The following is a 25,091-nucleotide window of genomic DNA, read 5'->3' as shown; positions in this document are numbered from 1 at the left end:
TGCTTCACTCTCTGATTGAAAATGGTCACTGGCTAGTTTTTTGAAATTAGGTTTAAGTTAAGAATAATTGTAAACACATTCTAGGAGACTGTCTGTACCAGTCTCGAGTTGAGAACTTAGGTTGGCCTGGATTTAATCTGTGGAAAACTAAGTTTAGAAAACTCAGTAGAAATATAATTCCCAAATAGCAGTAGTAATGAACATTCTATTTATGGGCTAAAAGTATCGAATTGAAGCATGGTTCCTACTAGCATGTGGAAAGCTTTAATTTAACTTGAAATTCAGGTTGCACTAGGCCAGATGGTTAACAAATGCATTCTCTATCTTTGGATAAAATTAATAGGCTGCTCACTCGGAAAAGGCATAACTATGTGAGAGAATGGAAGAGGAAGGCTTCATTTCTGACACTGCTTATTTAAGAAGCACAAACAGAGAGTGAAGAAAAAGAAGGAAAAAAGGAAGAGCTTGCTTTTATATTTGTGGCATTTTAAAACTGTCAGAACTTACATTATAGGCAAATGGTTTACAAAATAGGAACATAAAAGGAGAGGGCTTTAACAATGCTCCTTGTGAACTATCAGAGGGTGAAAAAGTCCTTATCTAGGATACAAGCAAACATTGGAAGACAAAATCGTTTTTGCCTGATTTTCTTTATTATTAAGATTTGTGTTGAAGATTAAATTCTTTATAATGCATGGAAAAAAGCAGTGGGAAGTTTTTAACTGAGAGAGAAATACAGATAGAATACTCATCGGCATAGATAGAGCGATGAGGAACAGCAGGGCTAGCTTGACTCCTTATAAATCTAGTCAAAAATTAATCTCCATTAAGAGAGCCATTCAGATATTTTCCTGTAGCCCCAAGATATTCTCAGGGTGATTAAATTCTAAGTGTGCATTGTTTTTACTTCTTAGATTTTAAATTAATCTCATTTTTATGAAACCATTGTTCTAAATTATGTGTGGATTTATATATATATTTGTCTTTGAACCTACAGACAACATTTTAGCCTTCTTATTTTGATGTTTTAAGGTGTTAGATTTTTATATTGACCTATATACAAACTATGTCATTCATATCATTTTATTTATTAGTAGTGAAATGATTCAGCAAATAAAAGCATTTGATATGAAGCCTGATGACCTGGGGATTTAATGCCCAACAACCACATGGTAGGAGAAAACACTCCTTTTAATCTATACATCATCTTCCATACATATTTGATGGCATGCCACACAGCATACACTGCACACACACACACACACACACACATACACACACACACACACACACACACACACACACACACACACACCCTTGTGCATAAAATAAAATGTAAGAATTCAACAAAACATTAGAGAAGTCTACTTTTATTAAAATAAAGAGCCACCATTCTACATGGCAGGGCTGGTATCAGCAACATAATCAAACCAGGTAGAATCGAAGGGAATAGCTACAGAAGAAGGGAAGAGTCATCTGTGCTTATAATCGAAAGGGTGGCAACAGAAAAGGATTAGAGGGTGGATCACAATTAATTAGCCTCCACTGGAACTTCAAGACAAGGAAAATTGGCAGGCAATAATTTAGGATAAATCATCTGTCTAAACGTGAGTACCATTCTGAACAGGTAATTAGCATTGTTAGATGCTTCCAGCTGAGAATTTAACTCAAATGACATATGGAAGCCACCCGTCATAGTAACTGGTACATAGCAATTACTCAATTAATGATTATTATTCATATTACTTTTATTTCCCAGTGTTTAAACACTGTTTCTTTTCTTTGATGAACAGTGTTGAATTTATTTTCTATCTATAACAATGGTCTCTTGACATTGAGAGAGACCATTAAAAAGTATCTCCAAAGTAAAAATTATGCGTTCCCCTGAATCTGTACACTTGTCATCAAGTCTTGAACATGACCAAATAGAATTAGGGTTACTGCTTGTTCATTAAGTGATAAGAGGCACAAAATATATTGTGAGGGCTGTACATAAACCATTACAACCATTTCATTTGTGGTGTGGAGTGCAAAACTCAGTTAATGATAAAATTATCAATTAATACTTTTCAAATGTCTCATTATATGGTTCCTTAAACAAACACACACACACACACACACACACACACACACAGAGACACACACACACCAAATACAAAGTTGTTACTTTTGACATGACTATTCTAACATTCAATTATTTAATTGTGTAGTGATAGCTTAAATATATGTCTTAATGTGAATTAGACTATTCATTTAAAACACGTGAGTTTTTGACATTTCACAATAAGACAGTATATATCTGTTCATTCCCATTAGATGATTTCAATGAGTCATATATTCACTTGCTTTTTAATATAGCACAAATATAGCTAAATGTAAAATCGACATTCTACTCTACCTGATATAAATAGCATACAACTCTATTATAATCATTATTACTTGAATGGGATGGTATATTTTGGATAAAATACCATATTAATACTTTAAATATCACTATTAACATGGTTTAAGTGTCATGATTCCAAGTTTAGTATTGACACTCCATCTGAGCTACTATAAAATATTTTATTTAGATACTTTAAAAGGTTGTAAGATAAAATGGAAATTTCCTCAAAATTATTAATTCAATAATTAGTGTTTATTTTCTAATTCTATACTCTATAATATCAGTGTTATCTAGGAGGGCCATGATGTCTGAAATATCCAAACATTTACATACCAGCTGTAAAATCTTCTACATATTTGGCCAAATATTTTGTTATAATGAACATTTGAAAAGATAAGAATTTTGATTTTTGAGTGTTTTGCTGTCAAGATGATTTTAAAATACCTAGAATATAAAATATGCACAAAGAATTGTTAATATCATATAATTAAACCACACTGATGTTAAGTGAACCTATATCTTATGAATTCCGGTTTTTCGAGTCCTTTTATTCTTCATTAGAAAAAATATAAAAATATCCAAATAGGACAAAGACAAGAATGTATGTACTAACAAGCTCACATGTTAGAAGAGAGTTTGGAATATTTTGGTCTTTTGTAAGATTTGTAGGTTTGTTTATTTACATGCTTGTTTGTATGTGGGTACATAAAATGTAAAGGATTTAGATAAATTTCTTGTGTATTAGCTTTGATTTTCATGAAGAACTTGTCTGTTTGCTTGTGCATTATTGACTAGAAACTTGAAATTCCATCTCCTAGTGTGAAGCTTAAAATTTATACTTTAGTGGAAGGATATGTTCTCTTCAAGACTGCTCCTAAAACAATGCCAGTCTCAAAGGGAATTCTCATTGGCTTGTCCTAGTAACTATGTGCTGCACACCAGCCCATGATGACAATATCTGAATGCTGTTGTCTCTCCTAAATTTATATGTATAGATTCCTATTCAATTTGGATCTAATGAATACCAAAGAGAAGTGTGGTGTAAGCTAGTAGAGGTTGAAGAGGGACCTCCTACCAATTAGAAAAGTACCTAAAAACTCTGTTTTATCTATAGCCTTTAATTTTATTGACATTTTTGGAGAAAAAAACCTACTTAAAATTTTGAGGTTATCTTTAAACACAGATTGTATCCCAAGTAGCCTTAAACTCATGATTTAACTACAACAGTTCCTGAATAACTGGGCTACCAGCATGTGCCACCATACTCAATTAGAACTGAGTTACTTATAGAAAGTAACCAATGTTCTTTTAAAAGTAAGTAGCTTAAAATAACTAAAGAACTAACATTACCCGGAGATGTCAAATTCAAAACTCTGATTACTTCATTCTCAGAATTGAAAGTTATTATGACCTAATGTCTTCTAATCCAGGTATGGTGGACAACACCTTTAATTTTAACATCCAGAAAAAGATAGCCAGGCAGATCTTTTTAAGTTTTCATAAGAAGTTCCAGGCTAGCTTTCAGATTGGTTATATCTTAACTTTTACTCATTTGGGTTTACTTATTATTTGTTTTTTAGAGCTTTCAGATGTGCTGTTAAGTTGTAGTATGAGATCACTCAAGCTTTTTATTTTTTTTAATGTAGGTAATAGTGCTATGAACTTGCCTCTTAGAACCACTTTCTTTGTGTTCTTTAAGTTTGAATGTGCTGTGTATTTATTTTAATCAATTCTAGAAAGTCTTTAATTTCTTCCTTATGATTTTGTTAAAGTCATGTTCTATGTGTTTTACCTGGGTTTCTTCTTCCTCTATTCTTAATATTTTCATATTTAGTCTTTTTAGAGTGCCCACCATGTTTTAGGTTTAATATTTTCTTTGAACTATGCATCTATTTCTTCCATCCAGTATACTGTAGCAAAAGACAGAAGCCTCTAAGCATACCAATGACTCATTCCAATGAATATTTGAAATTAAAAGTGTGTGTACAGAAAGGAATATTATGTGACACATTATAATTTCCATGACAAGATTTTTTTTCTTTGAGGGCAGGGAGGTGGCAAAATTGAGGGAAGATACAAAGGTACAGGGAGATGAGTGGGACTGGGGTCCATGATGTGAAATTCACAGTCAAGAAAAAGTTTAAAGAAAAATGAAGTTCCAGGCCAGCCAGGAAGAACCTGACTGAAAAATGCAAAACAATCCTAACAACAAAGTGCAAACTATGCTGTTAATCTTGAAAACATTTTCCATTACTTCATATTCTGAGAGACTATTTTCCCAAATACAAGTAAAATCAGAAAAAAAATTTCTATTTTGTCTATCCCCTTTTTACCACAAAATTTTCTATATCTTCCCAGGTTCATATTGTCTCATCTTTCTTGCTTTTGGCTATTGGCTTGGTATAATTTTGTTCCAGTAGGACAGTAAGTTCTGAGAATATATTTCCTGATGCATAGTTTTGCACTAGGTTTCCACTGCATGCATTTGATGTCACTTCTGCTTAATTTTATAGACTTCCATTTCTGTACAAATGTAACATCTATATTAGAAACATCATGCTGAGACACATTTAAGGATTCCTTGCCATTGGTATTTTAACTAAAGTAGCATATGATTAGAATGAAAGGAGATTTTAACTGTTTGCTTTTCTAGGAGGTCTACTTTGAAAGGATAATATATTGAAAGTGATTATAATAAGACTTCATGGGAAGTACCCAGAAGAACAGGAAGAACCTAGGCAGAGAAACAAGGTAGAAGTGCAGGATCATTACAGTATCAAGTAAAGTTCTAAATCACCTTTAGTCCACTAAGTGAGGTCTGGGCAAAATGAAGTCACACCCAGTGTCATCCTGCAGCCACAGTGAAATTTCTTGGGGACATGGATGTATCTAGATTCTTTCAGCTGTCTGTTCAGCTATAGTTGGCTAAAACAGTTAGACAACAGAAGACAAAAACTGCCACAGCTATAGAAACTCTTGTGATGGGATGCAGAGCATTTTTGGAGCACCAAAATTAGAAGAAATGGCTGTGGGGCACTGACTGACAGTGTATAGTTTTTGCTGCACTACACAAAACTACAAAGCTGTATCTACACTATGCTTCTTTTCTACCATCAAAGAAGACTTACCAGTGAAAATCTAAAGAAATCATTGAGTGCTTTGTCTTGGAAAATCAGAATAGTTGAAATAATTTAAGCCTATTATGTTTGGTACCACTTAGTAGGACCAGTGAAAATAGGGACCCATTTTTTGGAGACCATAGATGTGTCGGTTGCAATGTGATATTCTTTTAATATAAGCATTTTCTTGTAATTGATCATACAGGTTATAAGTATATGATCAATGTGGAAAGAAGTCAGTAGAAAGGAACATAAATGAAAGTAGTTGTACAACCACCCAAAGTCAACATTACTGTGCTTACATAGATGATGTTTTTCTAGTAGCAATTGAATATCACATACAGTTTGAAATGCTTCAGACTTGGGGAATACCTTTAAGTATGAATATATTTTTCTGAAGAACTTTATTTTCACTCATTAGGAGCCTGAGAAAATCAGTGAATAAGAGAAAGCATTTACCTAAAGGTAACTGTTGTATGAAATAAGCCAGTTTACTAAAATGTTGATATAAAGTTGTAGAAAGAGACATTTTAAGAAGATAAAAACTAATGCTGGCATATTTTGTGTAAAATAAGTTCAAACTATTCTGGGAAACTGTATATTAATTTTGTGGGAAAAAGACAACTCAAGCTTTGGTTTGGGGAAGGTTTTATGACCACTGCATGGATTTCTATAATAGCTTACCATGTAATTTGACTTTGATATATGTAATAGGACTATTGTAATCTTTAGCTAGTAAGAATTCCTAGCTTTGGCAAGTATGTGGCTATTTCCAAGGATTCCCTTGAACCTTCACTCATTTCTGTCACTTATCTGCTGCTCACACTCCACAGATCCTTGTGTGTCTGCTCTATTAGATTGGAAGGTTCTGTGACACCACCCTTGGGGATTTAAAGACACCACCTTACATCTTTGACAAGACTGATAAATGAACTTTGCAAAAAGACTTACTAATATCATTGCCCATATAAATGTGAACTACAAATAGAGTAGAGATATCTAGCTCTAAAGTCTATATGGTATGAGCAATAGCTTAAAGTTAAAGTAGGGATGCTGTGTTTTCATTAGCAGATGATGATGTGGCTTCCTTTACCACGGAACTTCAACTCATTGATTGCTGTTAGGAATTTAATTTAATTCATTTTCCTTATGTTAAAGGTATCCATGTTATACTAAAATATTAAATATTTATAAGTAGGAAACTTTCTAAATATTTCCTAACAAGAGACAGGTATATGTAAATCTACTATAAGTTATGATCTTTAGAGGACATGGAGCCTTAGCTTTTAAATTCATGTAGATTTGTTTTGCATTGCCTTATAATCTTAACAACCAAAGTCACCTGTCATGCATACTTTAGTGTAAAGTGCTAATTTGCAATAGAGGAACATATAATTTTAAATTAGAATGTCTAAATATATGTAGATTCTGCCTTCATCTTAATTGTTATATTCTGAAAGGAATTTTTCATGATCAATACATTAACATTGAACAAATCATATTACTGTCTTGGCATCCTATTATCTTTCTTTAGGTTATTACAATTTTCAAAGATATTTATTTTTACATGCCATTTATAATGTTTCTCTGTTAATGCATAAGCGCTGTGAGGACAGAGAACATGTGTATTCTATTACATAGCACAATGCCTTGTCAATGGGAGGCAAGTTCTTAAATCGATGGCTGAATGAGTGACTGAAAAACTAATCACACTAATAGATTGGATTGTTTTCTTGAGACTTAAAATCAAGGTTTTTTTTTGTTTACCCTGATGTCATAACAAATATCATCGTCTGTTCTAATAAAGTGTAACTGTTTAGTCCAGTCCCTGATATTAGTTGGAGAAGGTTGGATGGAAGCCCGATGCCAGGGAAAGTCAAATACAGCAAATCTCAAGCTATCCTTGAAATCCCCAAGTTCCAACAAGAGGATGAAGGCTTCTATGAGTGCATCGCAGGTAACCTTCGAGGGAGAAACCTTGCAAAGGGTCAACTCATTTTCTATGGTGAGTAAGTAGAATTGCATAATGATTTGTTTTCCTATGCTTCAAAGCAATTAGAAGACATTAACATTACTATACATATGTATCATGAGTGAAATTCTAAAGTCCCATTTCCAGTTGGATGCTTAGGTAGGGTGATTTTCTTTAAAATACAGATTTTGAAGGTGGTATCTTAGTAGATAGAAGGGCTACAAGTATTAGTAGCTGAATTCAAAGTTCCATTAACTTCCAAAAAGATGGACATACTATTGTCTTTTTGAGCAAAGCTTGCCAGTCAATGCAACTGACAAACTCCAAGTTCAAACAGAATTGTCTAAGGACTAAGGTGGAACAGCCACTCTGTACTCCACATGTGTATGTGTGCATATGCATACACATCTGTACACACCATATACATAATACATGACATTGCTTGTTATATTTGACTGGAGAATGTTAGTTGTTTCATATTAACATTAAAGTTTATCACACAAGCTATTCATTATTAAAATACATTTCCATTCTTGCTCTATTGCTCCTCTTTAGCTCTTGTTCTTCCCTTCCCTTCCCCCTAGTCCCCTCTGCTATGACAGGTGTCCCTACTCTATTTCCCCCTCTACCTTTCTCTGCCTCCACTATCCTCTTAATTCCTCTCCCAATTCCCTCAATAAACCTCTATTCTATACTAAAAAGGAAATAACCCTAATCTTAATATTCTGATAAGGATTTACAAACAACATGGAAAAGTAAATAGGAAAATAGACTGATTGTATTATTAACTTCCATTTATTAGTACTTGTCTGTTTATCTGGAGATGACATAAAAATCAGTTTATTGCCTCATAATATACTTTTATCATAGCTTCTAATATCATTTCAACTAGATACTTTGTGTTAATATAAATGTGTGTTTCCCAGTATTATCCTTAGGTCTTTTTTCTTTCATACTAAAATTAGAAAAATCCTTGAATTTTTCTATTATTATTTTTCATATGTGTGTTTTTCTGTGCACCACCCTTATGCAAGAAACTTGTGCATGCTGCCTAGGATACTGGAAAAGTGTGTCATACAGGTGCTGTGATTCAAGCATCAATCTTCTAGAAGAGCAGTCGGTGCTCTGATATGTGATGATATGCTCCACCTTTGGAGCACCAACATTTAATTTTAAAAATATATTAAACCTATAAAATATGTAAAGAAAATATTAAAATATTTGTAGAACCTAATATATAGAACATCTTGAAACTGTATTGCTTGTAGCCAAAGTAATTTTCTATATATTCTGATTCTACCACTGATAAATTACTAAAAATAATGTTTGGCTAATTTGAAAGTTTATTATAATTATCCCATGACGGTAATGACTGGATATCCTGTGAGGAGAGCATGTGTACCTTTGGATACATTTCATACCATTTTATGTAGAATTTCCCATTTTAACCTGAAGTGGAAGTTACTTCTTATAAATAGACTATAATGCCCCTTTTATTATTTTTCTACAATTTTACTGATGCTTGCCAAGCAAAATAATTTTATTTTTCAATAGTATTGTACTTAATAAAAAGTCATTGTCAGCTGGCATCTTTGGCAATTTGTTAGTAAGAAACAATGGATAGTTTTACCATACTGAAGATATTACAAGTTTTAGCTTAGTTTTAATAAAAATATTTCATGGAAATATTTTTACATATAGTAGAAAAGGAGCCACCAAGTGATTAATCAGAATAAAATTATCAAAATCTATGTGGTTATAAAGAGTTAGGTTACTGAGTTTTTATATAAATTCATAATTTCTAGAGTAATCATAGGCATAAGTAATTTTCAGTGATGTTATAGTTTAGAGATTTCAGATTAGTCTAACAAGATCTCAAAGATACTGATAGTCAAATTTAAGTTTGAAACCCTGAAGAATCATCTAAACTTGGAATCTATGCTACCATAGTCTTCAAACACAAGGTTCCAAGTCTGTATCACCAGAGATAGTCAGCTGTTTAATGGCTAGGAACATTCCTTTTAAATAAAAACAAAACAAAGCAACCCTGACGTGTGAAATAATCACTAATCCATTACAGTCATGTTTTATGCTACATGCCACAAAATATAGAGAAGTTGTCTTATGTCAGAGTCAAATAATGCCTAAAGGAAATCAAAAAATACTATTTTTTATACTGGTAAGCTTAAGTTAAAACTCAGGATTGATTGCATTGCCTGTCCGTCTACATTTGCTGGTTTTACCCCTAAAATTAACCTCTAATGTATTACTATAATTACAGAAATTATAAAATACTCATAGTAGTTAGAGTTTTATAGCTAGTGGTAGGAAACACATATCTAACATGGTAAATTCAAATAATTAAATTAATTTTTCTGTGTATCTTACATACACAAACATTTAAGAGTTTTCTCATTAGAGTGGGAGGAATGAAATTAATATACACATTAAGTAAATAAATATGTCTTAGTGTTACAATTATTGCATTAAAAATGTGTGTGTGTTTACTCTGTATGTATGTTTCACTTTAGGCTCCAGGTAAGGTTTAGACTTATGAGCATGTATTACTGTTGAAGAACCTGTATCTGACATGTCACAACAGTAAGCCTATAGCTCCAGTTCCATTGGAGATCGAGTCCTCTGACCTCTTCAGTACATGCTCATCCCCATAAAAAGACATACACATAGACACATAAGCATGCACCAACACACAAACACAATTCCACACATGTGAATATACATATACACATATATAATTTAAAATAAAGATAAATCTTTTAAACGTATGTCATACTTCATAAGCTATAAAGTATTTTTCTTGGGTCAAATATGTATTGTAACAATTTAAAATAAACGTTTACAAATTATTTTATTAGTAGCACATAGAAAGAAGATTGAGTTTTATCAGTGCATGGAGTTCTCATAAACCTTGGAATGATTTATTTCCCAAGGCCTCAGGAGGGATGTTCTAAAATTGGAAATGGAGCTGATTTCCACCAGAGATAATCAGAGGCTAAGTCTCACCACCCACGGATACCATGATTCCTTCTATTTGGTGACCAGCTCCCACAGAGCCTTAATGGGAACATGTATCACAGTAGAAAAGTCTGAAAATCAGACACACAGGTTTTGTGGTACATAGTATTTCAACTCCACGTAGCACAATTCCTTCTCTATTCGGTGTAGCAAGTGCAGCATAACATGTCAGAGGACTAGGCTGAAATAGTTTAATATCAGGTGCATGCTAAGTACTGTTTCATATTCAATTTTACTTGTATTACCTCTTAACAGCCTATTCAGTACCATTACATGTTTTAACAGGAGGTGCGGAAGTTTATCAGCATATAACTGGTAGACAGGAACCAATGAATACATACCTCTCTGCATCCCGGCATCTCTTAGCTTTCCCTAAGTATATAATAGTTCATGAAGACTCATTAGAAGTTTATTTAAAACAAGGGGTACCTAGTTGTTGAGAGTCAACGTCTTTCATTGACTGAATTTTTGTCCCACTTGATAAAAATTTATCCTCAAACTTCTCAATTGTACCAACATTCACCAACAGTACTCAACAGAATTTGGTTTTTGACTTCTTAAATAGCACCTTGAAGTGGTTTTTGAATGACTGTGAAAATACAGTCATAACAACCTGCAGCAGCAAGAGTTACAGGCATTTGTGAGGTCATTGTGTGGGTACTGGGATTCTAAATAACTTAGGTACATTAATGTAAAATGTCTAGCTAGACCTATCCGGAGATTCCAAGGAAAGACAGATACTCTGCCTTGTACAAGTCTACAAGGACAGAACTAAATAAAGGGGAGATGAGATCAGTCACTGTGTGCAGGTTCCAAGTATTTGGAAGGGAAAGGATATTTATGTAATTCTTTAAATATTTTTCTGAATGACTATTGCTAATTCCATTACACTAGTTGCTGTATGTTTGCAACTATGAAAAACTTTCTTGTATGAGAAAATGAAACTGGTAAGCCTCCAATTTTAGGTTTAAAGATAAGTATTTCATTCTCCCATAACTCCCTGTGTCTATATTCCTTCTCAAGAGCCAACATAATATTAGACAATCCAATAAGGAGGGGAGGCTCACATTTATGTGTGTCAAGGTATTGGTATGAGTTGTTTCTAATTTAAGTACACTTACTTTTTGTTAACTTTAAACATGTATATTTAAAGAAAATTTTCCCTCAAAGGGTTTGGATTTAGTTTTATCATCTCGGTTAACATATGTCCTGTTATTTATTATGGAAATATTCTTTAGCTGTCTTCTGTATTTTGACCTTTACTCAGAATTTACGAGTTGTTGCACAGGTGCAGTTAAATGACAGACAGCAACCTTTAGCTCAAGCCAAATATGGGGTGATAATTGTGAATGTTGCCTCTACTAGACTAATGTAGTTCCTATCCCCTCATACCTCAAATAGTACAACAGAATATCACCTGGGCCCAGTTAATCTCCTAATCACTAAGAACGTGGAACACATGTATTATCTTGATTGAGTTGCCAATAAGATATCCTTGATCAGTTTTTAATTTTTTTATTTTTGCAAATAGCTCCTCCAGAATGGGAACAAAAAATCCAAAATACATACCTTTCTATCTACGACAGCTTGTTTTGGGAATGCAAAGCCAGTGGAAATCCAAATCCTTCGTACACGTGGCTAAAGAATGGTGAACATCTCAACAAGGAAGTAAGGAACTAGATAATAGAAACTTTTTAAGAACAGCCATTCTCAGTAATAGCTCATGCCTATGGAGTGTTCACTGTGCTCCAGGAAAGGAAATTTCATTTTTTTAATCCTCAATGAAACTAGAAAGAAAATTTAGTTGGAATAGAAAATTCGGACTTAGTCACACTAACAGTGATGAATCCATCCACATTTAAATGTGGTCATTGGCACACGTTCATACAGCATTAACTGGATTCACTGGGGAAAAGGGGGGGGAATGGAATAAGAAGGAAAGAAAAGGAAAAAAAAGAAAAGAGACAGAAAGATACATAGAGAGAAGAAAGCAGAAGGGGAGGGGAAGGGAGGGAAGGGGAAGGGGAGGAAGAGCAAGAGGGAGAGAGGGACAGAGAGGAAAATAGGGAGATGAAGAGGGAGGGGTAGGGAGAGGGGGAGGGAGCATGTAAAATTGGGAGGTGATGTGTTTGGGATAGATATAGAGGGAGGTGAAGTGAAGAACTAGAGGTGGGTTTAAACAAGATACACTCTAAAATGTATAAAGTCCTCAAGGAACCAAATAAAATATTGTGCAGGAAAACATTAAAATAATTGCCTCATTTTCAAAGCTAAAACGATGTGTTCTTTGAGTCAGGTCTCATATTCTCCTTCTTTCTGAACATTGCTATGTCCTCAATGTAGATGAAAGGGAGAGAGAAAGAGAGAGAAAGAGAGAATGAGAGAGATACAATTTCTTCAAATAGATGAATGAATGTGTTTCAGAGAGGCTGAGACATTTGTCTAACAGATTGCAGCACCTAGTGAAAGTAAAATTAGTTTTCAAAACAGTGCCTGTGGATAGTAACCACACTAGGACCATTTAATGAGGTGAAAACATTTTCCAAGATTATGGGACAGTGAGTAGAGGGTGTAGTCTATTAACTTGTCTACTAGAAGGATGCAGAATCTGAGTTCTTACTGCTTCTAGGCTATACAATAACTGCCCCTGCTCCATGAAAAGGATTTGCGGCTTTATACACACTTCCAGTGCACACATAAGAATGAATGTGAGGCTTTATACACCCTTCCAGTGCACACATGCTGGTTTTTATATCTATCTCATGAGAAAACTTTCCCTTAGCAAATTCTTCAGATAATTGAAACAATGCTGCCTTTTATTTTTCAGATGTAGCCATAGACAGAGTCATAGAAAATGCTTTTATTTGAAAGCTAAACCAATGTATTCTTGTGTGTCTGGTACTGCAGAACTTTCTTCCAGGATGCCTTTAGAGTGTGTTCTCTTTTTCTTTTCATTAACCCACTTTTACATTGGAGAATGGAAGTGCATACTGTGAAATGTTTACTTTAGGATAGGTTCCTAATATTAATTACTTTACAACACACACTCAAAATTGGGTTTGGTACAATAAATGGGTCCTTCAGGCAGATGCTAGCTGCTGAGGTAAGTTGCCTTAGAGGTTACCTAACTGAAGGTAATTAGCTACTTTGCTAATTAGAATTCAAGTAACACATTGCAAGGTGGTCACATTCTAAAATGTTGGAATATGCTACATTAGGCTGAATATCATAGAACAGACTATTGCAAATTCCTTAAAGAGAAGGCCAGTTTCTACTGAAATAAATTAACTTAGATAATTCTGGCCAAACTCTCTCTCTCTCGCTCTCTCTCTCTCTCTCTATGTATATATATATATATATATATATATACATACTTTGGAAAATGACTTAGGATCTTGAATTAAAGGGCCAAAACATTTTAGTTCTTGGCTATAAGCACAAATGTTGTTTATTAACATATTTTGTGCAAGGGAATTACATTAACAATGAAAAACCTTTTATATTAATAAAAAAGCACCTGTCACATTGCAATTGTTTTATTAGGAGAGAATTCAGACTGAAAATGGGACCCTCATCATCACCATGTTGAATGTGTCTGACTCTGGAATCTACCAGTGTGCTGCAGAAAACAAATATCAGACAATTTATGCAAATGCAGAATTGAGAGTTTTAGGTGAGTCATTCATTTATAACTGAAAAAATTTTAAAATATCATTTTTATAAAATGTGACTTATATATCTTCTGAACCTGTTGTTTTTCAGTGAACTAGAAATTACTTTCCTGTAAAACCCTGAAAAATATTTCACTTAGCTTTTTACATAAAATATTTTAGACATAATATGTTTTATTAATTCTTCCAATTTGGCAATGAATTAATATGTATTAGATATTTCCAATTCAAAAGGGATATAGCCAGCTTACTACATTGTACTGGGTGGTCTTTGAGTACAAACCAATAGAATCCAATAAAAGTCATTTTGTCTACACAAATAAGCATGAGAATTAATTTCAACCTCACAGGACTAAAAACTGCAAATGACAGTTGATAGAGACCCAAGACCTACTTTATCTTCTCTAAGATGTGCACTGGGTGTCTAGTAGGACACTGTAGCTAGGCACTTACCCTGAAAAGCCTTCCTGGAGGAAGTGTAGATGTGTGTTTTCAATATGGCCTCTTGTAGCTGTGGGTCTCAAGTTCATAGTCAAGGCAAGAGTAAAGTGTGATGGAATCCTGCCGTGTCTGTTTCTGTGATTAAAAAATAATAACTTCTTAATCTTCCATAATAAACCCTCTTTATTTACTTACTATAAATTTTGTCTCATTGCCATGAAAACTCTAAGAAAAGCTTGGAACAAGAAAATATTGCCTTATGGTAATAAGTACTCAGTTTGGAACAGTGAGAAATTGGCATCTCATGAAATTCAAGCAAAGGTGTCTGTTTTCCATAAATGAGTTTCAGGCATCTTTATATATGTACTGATTAGTGATAGTAAGAATGAAGGAATGATGACAAATGGAGATAGAGAACAAATATAAGCTTTTTAATGTTGAGCATTTGCTTAAGCACTACCATCCCACTGAACGTTTATTATATACTAGGCTCCAAGTTAGAAATACTCTAATGAGGGTGGTCCTTACCTTTTCTGAACTTACACTTTAACTGAAAATAATAGCTAAGTGTAAAAAAAATGGCCATTCCTATGGTCAAAATCTGACCAGTTGATATACAAACACAATACAAGCCAACTAAAACCTTAATTGAGGATACTCTTTTTAATTTAGGATCACAAAAGACAGTTGCACAGGTCAAATGAAGACAGAGAAGCAATTCCTGTAAAAGTCAAGAAGCCAGACAGCCTGACATACACAAAAACTTAAGTTTATTCAAACTTTAGAAATTGAAATTAGATACACATATCCACCGTTCAGGAACATGAAGCATTTAGGTGCTTCCCAGGTTCTTTTTTATTCTTGTTTTAGTACCGTATTCACCTTGATATGGACACAACCAAAACCAGCAAATCAAAAGTTTTTAAATTTACTTACATGATCTACTTCTGTAGAAGACAATAAAGTTTCTTTCCTTAAATTTCCTAGAAGAAACTGTGCACTGTGACAAAGTACTTCCGATTTGCTTCACTGATGTAAATCAAGTATATACAAGTTTTTAATCTATCATCTACCTACATATCTATCTATCTATCTATCTATCTATCTATCTATCTATCTATCATCTATCTATCTATCTATCTATCTATCTATCTATCATCTATCTATCTATCTATCTATCTATCATCTATCTATCTATCTATCTATCTATCTATCTATCTATCTATCATCTATCTATCTATCTATCTATCTATCATCTATCATCTATCTATCATCTATCTATCTATCATCTATATATCTATCTATCTATCTATCTCTCATCTATCTATCTACCTACCTATCTATTTATCTTTCTATCATCTATCTATCGATAGATTGTGTGTCTGTGTGTGTGTGTGTGTGTGTGTGTGTGTGTGTGTGTATGTGTAAAACTGGCCTTAAAATAGCTTGAGCATACTGGAACAATGTTTCATTCAATATATTGGTTTAAACTTATGTTACTCAATGTTAATTGGGTGATTTAACAATTCAAATTTTCATTTTGGTTTTAGCTTCAGCTCCAGATTTCTCAAAAAGTCCCATTAAAAAAACTTCAGTTGTTCAAGTTGGTGGTGACATTTCTATTGAATGCAAACCAAATGCATTCCCCAAAGCATCAATTTCTTGGAAAAGAGGAACAGAGAACCTAAAGCAAAGTAAAAGGTAAAATCCCCTATTTAAATATTCGTATTTTTTTAATTTTATAATCTGCCATCTCCTAAATCCAGAGTCTTTCTTCTATAATAAACTTCCTGTGGGGAACCCCAAGATACCAACAGCTTTCACATCGTATACATACATAGATAGCTATAAAGCCAAAGCCTGTTTGTATAATTCTGCTGCAATATTTTTATTACACACAGTGATAATAGAAGTATATTTTTAAACTCCTTAAAAACCTCTCTCTAAATTCAGTTTCCTGACCCAGCCTGCTGAGAAACCACTGAGAACATTCCACAAAGGCAGGAGACACTCATATGCATACACCTGGAACTGTGGTTTTTAAATAGTCACACAGGTGTTCACCCCATGACAAAATGAATTCACCACATGAAAAAAAATGTGGAGAGGATCCTGTAGAGAAGCAAGAGAGGTTTCTTTGCAGAATAGATGTAGCTGAGAAATCTGAAGTCAGCACTTGAGTGTTTTATAGGACATGGCAGCAAAACAGAAGTTATTTTTTGACTACATATAATACATTATAATACAAATGATACACATTGCATATTCTATATTCTCTTGTGAATTATTTTGTATGGAGAGGACAGCCTGGCTCCGGTTGGTAACTCTGTTTCAATGTTCCACAAGTATGACTGTGTATTGTTCTTATGAATGAACCATTGTGCATATATGAGTTCATTGAGCTTTTCAACACCATATTAAGCAATGACCCTCATCTGGCAAGACAGGACACATAAAAAAAGAAGTAAAGTGCATGACGGATACAGAGACAGGGAATGTATGGTTGACAAATACTACAAGCATTATTTTGGGCAAGGTTTAAATAGGACGTCACTGTAAAAATTAGAAACGGATGTTGGCTTATCAATTCAGGTATGTATAGGGCAGAGAGGGTGAGTGAAATCAAATAGTTCCCATTGCTGTCCACAGTTGGCCACTGTTAGGGGTTAATAGTGAGCACAAAGTTAAGGAATGGCACATGCTGGGTGAGCATCAATGCTGAATGGGCTTTACTTAGAGCCTCACAGGGCAGCGAAGGCAAAAGGCAGAGAATGAACACATGTCTCAAAAGTAGATTAGTGTAGTTATGGGAATTGTCGCAGTTCAACTAAAATGATGGTGCTTTTACCCAATGGGTTGGCTATGACTACCAGACAATTTGCAGTTTTATAGAAAAGAACCAGAAACAATGGTATATGAGCCATCATTATAGATGAGCAGTTACAAGTGGATTTCACTTATATGGATCCTAGTAAAAATGTCTGAAACTAGGGAAATAAAATTCTCGAAGCTGGATTTGAGAACCTAGACTTGATGTGAGTAGTTCTAAGACTGCTTTTTTGGTCAGTGAAAAGAGAATAAAAGAGAAATAATAACAAATACCAGAGACTTGCTTTGGTCTGTCTAACTCTCATGGTTCCATCCGTTGTCTAGAGACATCTCCAAATATCTAATGAGCTATTTAAAAAAAAATCCTAGTGCTTTCTTCCATATTTTAGTCTTACCTTTGTGAATTTTTAAATTGTTTCTGAATTAAAGCCTTTCTAGAATAGAAATTCCCTTTAATTTTGCATGGATGAGTCAGAATGGAAGAAAGGGTCAGGTATTAGTGACTTAGAGAGGCTTTACTTAGGGAAATGCTCAAGACAAAGAAGGGAAATAAAGGGGAGGGAGCATGCAATCAGAGCCCAGACTGTCCCTCTGGGCACCTTCTGAGAGAGGGCTGCGGCTGCTTCTTGCACAACACAGCCCAGTTGCTGCCCAATGTTTTCGTTCACACCTAGAATTGAGTCAAACTCTAAACACACTGATGTGGAAGGACACTCCTCATGTCACCAACTCTTACACAGCATTGTAGGTGTGTGGATTTGGATGCACTGATTAGATTGGTTGTGATGGATAAAGTGTTTCTAATGTTTGAACCTGTAGGGCAGGAAGAGTTGCCAGTGACCTTCCATAATTTTAAATTACCAAGCTGTGTGAAGAGACAGAAGCTAATAAGGGAAACAGCAAAAGTAGGAGCTGGTGGAGAAATAAACACAAAGAGCATAAGAAACATTACATTGTCAACCATTTTGTTCTTCTTGCTTATCTTTCATTTAAATCAGTCGCAGCCTTGTAGTAGTTACTAATAAACATATCTGACTCAAGCTCTCCTGATGTGATGAAAGTAACGGCCCTGTGGCCTTTTAACCTACAAAGAGCCTTCCTAATAACATCTTCTGCTAGTTCAGTGACTTCATTACACATTTTAACAATAAAAAGCAAACAAATTAAGTTCTTGATGTGCATTCTATAAAAAAAATGAAGAAATAATTGAGCCGTAGCAGGGTGTAGTAATTACAGGCATCTGTGTCTACCTGGGAGGAGGACTATTCAAGTAAATTGAAGAGGGCATGGAGCTGGCTCCATGCAACATCATATTACTGCTGGCTTGCTGTCCTGTCCCCATCTAGGGCCTCTGACCTCACTGGATAGATTAAGAGTATGACTTCATGCTACGTATTGGAAAATACAGAATCATGTTGACATTTATGTTAGCTTAATGGTGTTCCTGCAGTCTTGTTATAGAGATATCCAAATAAGGTGAAGATTAATAAAGTACTATAGAAACAAGAAAGGGTAGGGTAGAAGAGGGAAGATAAAGGAAAAGGTAAAGAAAATAATTTGGAAGAGAAGGGACCATTAGAATGTGTGGGTTTTCCTGTACTCTTGTGTATCAAAAAAGTTGAGTTATAACCCTGCAATGTTTTATTATCAGCATACTTAAGAGATTTTTTTTCCTACTATAGGCCTCCTTATGTAAAATGATTTTAAAAGATAACATTTAAATTTTTCTCCTGATGCTATCTTTAATCCATGAAGGATAAGGTAGATCCTTCCGTTTTTACTAGGAGCCTCACCATGAGCATGGAACTGAATGATTGTTGTTTGATACAGGACAAATTCTAGCAAAATCATGGTATTTAACTTGATAATGGCTACCATAATGGAAGATAACATCAAGAACAGAGAACATGAAAGTTCTAAGCATTATGACATATAAATTATTATATTAATAACAAATTAACTATTAAATCTAGAGGATAAACAAAAATTATTGAATTTATATAATCTTGTCTATGCATGAGAGAGAAGGGAAAGGGGGAAGAGGGAGAGGAATATGGAGAGGGAGATAGATATTTCCTTTTATTTTTATGATTATTAATTGTCAATAATTATCTTTTTGTTTTTATTCAATTTTATTGGACATTCTCTGTATTTGCATTACAAATGTTATACCCTTCACCCCTACTACCCTCCGTTCTCTCCCTCAACTTGCTTCCATGAATGTGCTCTCTCTTCTAATCACCCTCTCCACCTCAGTGCCTTGGCTGTTGATGATGTTGTTCTTCCCATGAGGGTGCAAACCCATCAGCTCTTTCAGTCCTTTCTCTAGTCTTTCAGTAGGGTCCCGGTGTTCAGTCTGATGTTTAGCTCTAAGAATCCTCATCTGTATATATATGACACTGGGAGAGCCTCTGAGGAAACATCCATGTCTGGTTCCTGCCAGTAAACACTTCTTGGCATCAGCAATAATGCGTGGGTTTGGTGGCAGTATATGAAATGGTCCTCCACGCAGTTTTTGTAGATCTTTTCTTCAATCCTTGCTCCTCTATTTGACCTTGTTTTCCTCCCTGTAATGAGGCACCCACATTCTGATCTTCCCTCCTTTTTAAGCTTCCTAAGTTCTGTGGATAGTTTCTTGGGTTATCCAAGCTTTTGTTGGAGGGGGGTATAGTATCTGATTATAAGTGAGTGCATACATGAGTGTTCTTTTGTGAGTGGTTACCTCACTCAGGATGATGGCTTCAGGTTCCATCCATTTGCCTAGAAATTTCACGAACTCAATTTTTTAAAAGCTGAGTGGTATTCCATTATGAATATGTACCACAATTTTTGTATCCATGCCTCTGAGGAAGAATATTTGAGTTCTTTCCAGCTTTGGGCTATTATAAATAAGGCTATTATAAATAATGAACATTGTTGAATATGTGTTCTTGATAGATGTTGGAGCTACTTTTGGGTATATGCCCAAGAGAACAGCTGGGTCCTCAGGTAGGACTGTGTTCAATTTTCTGAGGAACCTAAAGACTGATTTCCAGAATGGTTTTAGCAGTTTACAATCCCACCAACAGTGAAGGAGTGTTCCTCTTTCTCCACATCCTCACCAGCATCTGCTGTCATCTGAGTTTTTGATATTTTTTTTTTCATTTTTTCCTTACAACTTTATTTTTAAAAAAGAGAGATACATGTACAGAGGTTTAAAAGCATTTTGGCATAAAACTATATGAACATATTTTTGTCAGTACTTGATTTTTCTTAAGTTTGATAGTTTGCATTGAAATCATACAAGTTATCATAAGCATAAAATGCATGTAAAGCAAAACATAACATATGTTTTTGATCTTAGCCTTTCTGACTGGTGTGAGGTATAATCTTAGGGTGGTTTTGATTTGCATTTTCCTGATGACTAGGGCTGTTGAACATTTCTTTAGGTGCTTTTCAGCCATTCAATATTCCTTTGTTGAGGAGCCTCTGTGCAGCTCTGTACCCCATTTTAATAGGATTATTTGATTCTCTAATGTCTAACTTCTTGAGTTCTTTGTATATATTGGGTAGTAGCACTCTATCAGTTGTAGAATTGGTAAATATAATTTCCCAATCTGTTGGTTGCCATTTTGTCCTTTTAATAGTGTCCCTGGCCTTACAGAAGCTTTGCAATTTCATGGGGTCCCACTTGTAGATTCTTGATCTTAGAACATAAGCTATTGGTGTTCTGTTTAGGAAAATTTTCTCTGTGCCTATGTGTTCTAAGCTATTCGCTACTTTCTGTTCTAATAGTTTCAGTGTACCTGGTTTCATGTGGAGTTCTTTGATCCACTTGGATTTGAGCTTTGTACAAGGAGATAAGAAAGGATCAATTTGCATTCTTCTGAAACTAAGTGCCAGTTGAACCAGCTCCATTTATTGAAAAGGCTGTTCTTTTTCCATTGAATGTTTTTAAATTCTTTGTCAATGATCAAATGACCATAGATGTGTGGGATCATTTCTGGGTCATTGATTCTATTCCATTTGTCTATCTGCCTGTCTCTGTTCCAGTACCATGTAGTTTTTAATCACAATTAATCTGTAATACAGCTTGAGGTCTGAGATGGTGATTCCCACAGAAGTTTTTTTATTGTTGAGAATTATTTTTGTGATCCTGGGTCTTTTTTATTATTCCAAATGACTATGCAAATTGCTCTTTCTAAGTCTATGGAGAATTGTGTTGGAATTTTAATGGGATTGCATTGAATTTGTAGATTGCCTTAGGCAAGATGGCCATTTTGACCATGTTGATCCTTCAGATCCATGAACATGGGAGATCTTTTCATCTCTAAGGTCTTCTTCAGTTTCCTTTTTCAGAAAGGGGGGTGGATTTTCTTTCAAGGAAACTTTGATGACATTTTCTAAGAACCAACATAAGAATACTAGGTATTTGAATGCTTAAAGATTATTTTTAAATCCGATATTAAAAGTCATGTTTAATTGTCTAAGTAGACACACTGTTGAATAGTCTGCCTTATAGAGGAATGACACATTATCTAAAGCATTTTAGACTTTGGATAAGGCCACAACCTAAATGTAGATAGGTAACAGATCCTCTGCACATTCTTATTGGAACATCAAGTGATTAATTCATTTTAATATTAAAAATATATATGTAACATTCAATTTTTCTCACATATCCAATATAAGTGACTCATTTGCACTCATACAAAAATGAAAGAGAAATAAAACTTTTTGAATTTTCCAGTGATTCAGTTTTTGATCTTGAGAGCATGTACATAAAATAGAATTTTCATTTTTAGTTTAATTTATTTATTTATTTTTGTTCTGGTATAAAACTTTGATATGGCACTGCCTTGTTTGAAATTTTATTATTGCTAAGTCCTACTGCCAATAAAGTAAAACTACCTGAAGGTGGTTGAAAGAGATTTTAGAAAGCCCATTCAAAGTAATAAAACTGTATCACCTACTTTCAAAAAGTGGTGACAATATGTGTGTTTGGAGAATTTCCTTCCTCTTTCATGAATCAAGAGTTTCCATCACAGACCCTGCAGGTGATGAAGCTTATACTTGGAACTACATCTACTTCTGCATCCAGGCAGTTTCATCACTGTGGCGATAAAAGGGACGATTCTGAACCATCTCTTGTTAGATGTAATGTTGGCAAATATTTTAATTAAAGTTTTCCAGGGCTCTCCTATTAAACCAAAGTTTAAGGAATTCTCCTTATACTTTGATGACTCCCAGGTGGCTTAATCGGTGATTCTTAGAAATGATCCTGTTTACCTTTGGAACTTGCACTTGAATAATTCCTTAAGACACATCAATCTGCAGTTGACAAATAACTTACTATTTAAAATAGTGGAACACTCATTTATGTTGATATTGAACACATAATCACCACACAGGCAGTATTTATTTAGACATAATAATCAGTAATTAATTAATACAGAGACTTAAAAGAAATAATAGTAACCTTCAGGGTCATTCTATTCCTCAAGGAGGGTGATCAGAAAGTCTAATTTCAGTGTTGATCTTGTAGAATGCAGGCTTTGACTTCTGTCCCATATATTCATTGCTATTAATTCCTTAGTATCACTAAAATTAATGTGCCATTGTGTAACCCATGATCACATGAAGGGGAAATTTCTGCCTTCATAACTGTCAATGTTGACACAAAAGTCTCAAAATAGCTAGAACTTTGAGCCTTATTAATTCCCTCAACCTGATAGTCTGAACACTCAACACAAGCTAGAACATGACATACCAGATACATATTTTTATTTCTTGTAAAATATGATCCTTTTCTTTTTCTTTTATGTTTTATTTAGTGGTTGTACATTATACCAGATTCTTTTCTTTTATTGAAGGGAGTACCTTTATTCTTTATGAGTTTAACATCATGAACATCTCTCATCCCCTCATATGCACCGTTTGCCGTTGCAACTTCTCCTGAAAAATAAAGCACAAGCTCTCTCTCTCTCTCTCTCTCTCTCTCTCTCTCTCTCTCTCTCTCTCTCTCTCTCTCTCTCTCTCTCACTCCCTCCTTCCCTTCCTCCTTCCCTCCTTCCTTCTCTCTCTGTCTGTCTCTATCTATCTCTCTCTGTCTCTCTCTGTCTCTCTCTGTATCTCTCTGTCTCTGTCTCTGTCTCTGTCTCTCTCTCTCTCTCTCTCTCTCTCTCTCTCACACACACACACACATACACACACACAACTACCACCACCACCACCACCACCACCACCACCAACAACAACAACAATAAAAACAAAGTATCAAAAACATCTTATCATGGAAGCTATAGTGTGCCACAGTTTTCCACAGCAATCTCTCTGTCAATGCATTTTCTTTGCATTGCAAATATTCTTTACAAGAAACAGTGGTCGAAAATCTCTGGATTCTGCAACACCATCAATATTGGTTCTTCACTGGGACTCTCCCTGGTTATCCTGTTGTTGCCCTGTATCACACAGACCCTAAAGCTTTGGGACATCTGGCCAGGCCCTTTTATGTTCTCCGATCATTCACAGATTATATAGATTTTGGTGTTGGCTGATTCAGAGCCCCGGATCTGGGTTGTTTCAGGTTGGTACCTAAGTCAGCCAGCTACCCATTATCCATATGAGGGTGAAGTCTCCACTACTGCTAAAGCCACCCAATGCCACCACTCATAGGCAGGATTCAGGGTCAGCTTCCCTGCTCTCAAACCCACCTCCAGAGCCAGCTCCATTGTGCTGACCAGTCAAGGTTTGGGATCTACTCCCCCAAGTGCAGCAGCTAGTGAGGGGCTGGGTCAGCTATTCTGCACTTATTCTCACACATTTGGGACTGGCTCACCAGTGGCCTTGCCATTAATGCGTGTTCTACTTGTGGACCAAGTGACTTGTAAGGCCCACCCTTCTCAGTGCTACAGCTATTGAGGGGACAGGACTAGTTCTCTCACCTCCATGCACACAATGTCAGCTCTCCTTGTCACTGAAGGCTTTATGGTTGTAGGGGAGGTCATCGCCCTCCCACCCACTACACACACCACTTTATGCCTGAAAACTGGTAAGGGCACATCTGCTGTGCTCTCATCCTTGTGGGATAATCAGCTCTACCCCTGCCATGAGGACCTGCTCCACTGTTTGTCTCAGATGAGGTGCAGGACCTGCTCTCTCCAGTGCTACTAGTGTTGAAATATGGGGCCAACTCTCCATAGTACCACATCCAGAGCCAGTTATGCAGAGACCCTAGGAATCCTTGTGGTCCCTGGTGGCTGCCCTGACCAGGAATATCACCATATTCTCTAATAGTCCTCTGAGCCACTGACATCATTATCATCACCATCCCTCCATGGACTCAGACATGGCCCTCAATAGCAGCTTAGGAGGAGACTTCACCATAGATCCAGATGACATGTCTAGCCACTCCTCTCCAATATTGAGTCTCCAGTTCTATTTCCCTTCAGAATGCTAAAGCTGTTCTACTCTCGCCCATCTGATCACCACATACACAGGCAGTGTCACAGCTCCCACCGTAAGCTGATGGACCCTTGGGTAACATCTTTCACCCATGCTGCTACATGCTGTGCCAGCAAGCTGGTGTCTATGGCCAGCCTCTACTGTGTCCTAAAAGGGAGTTCTGTGGGTGGCATGGATGTCTGCCTCTGTCTGCC

General features: G+C 35.3%; 1 protein-coding gene across 2 annotated transcripts in view; it reads left to right on the top strand.

Moving 5' to 3' along the window:
- Positions 1-25,091, top strand: part of CNTN6 (contactin 6) — a gene marked incomplete at both ends in the record, with an annotated part of 294,022 nt that overhangs the window by 197,742 nt on the left and 71,189 nt on the right. For both annotated transcript variants that reach the window (XM_080913827.1, XM_080913826.1), the window contains 4 exons: positions 7,326-7,510; positions 12,045-12,181; positions 14,057-14,186; positions 16,176-16,326. In XM_080913827.1, coding sequence (XP_080769953.1) covers positions 7,326-7,510; positions 12,045-12,181; positions 14,057-14,186; positions 16,176-16,326 — 603 coding nt within the window. The remainder of the gene's footprint in view (positions 1-7,325; positions 7,511-12,044; positions 12,182-14,056; positions 14,187-16,175; positions 16,327-25,091) is intronic.

The sequence above is a fragment of the Micromys minutus genome, assembly GCF_963924665.1.
Source record: "Micromys minutus genome assembly, chromosome: 3".
Lineage (NCBI taxonomy): Eukaryota > Metazoa > Chordata > Mammalia > Rodentia > Muridae > Micromys > Micromys minutus.
This window is presented reverse-complemented; position numbering and strand designations above follow the sequence as displayed.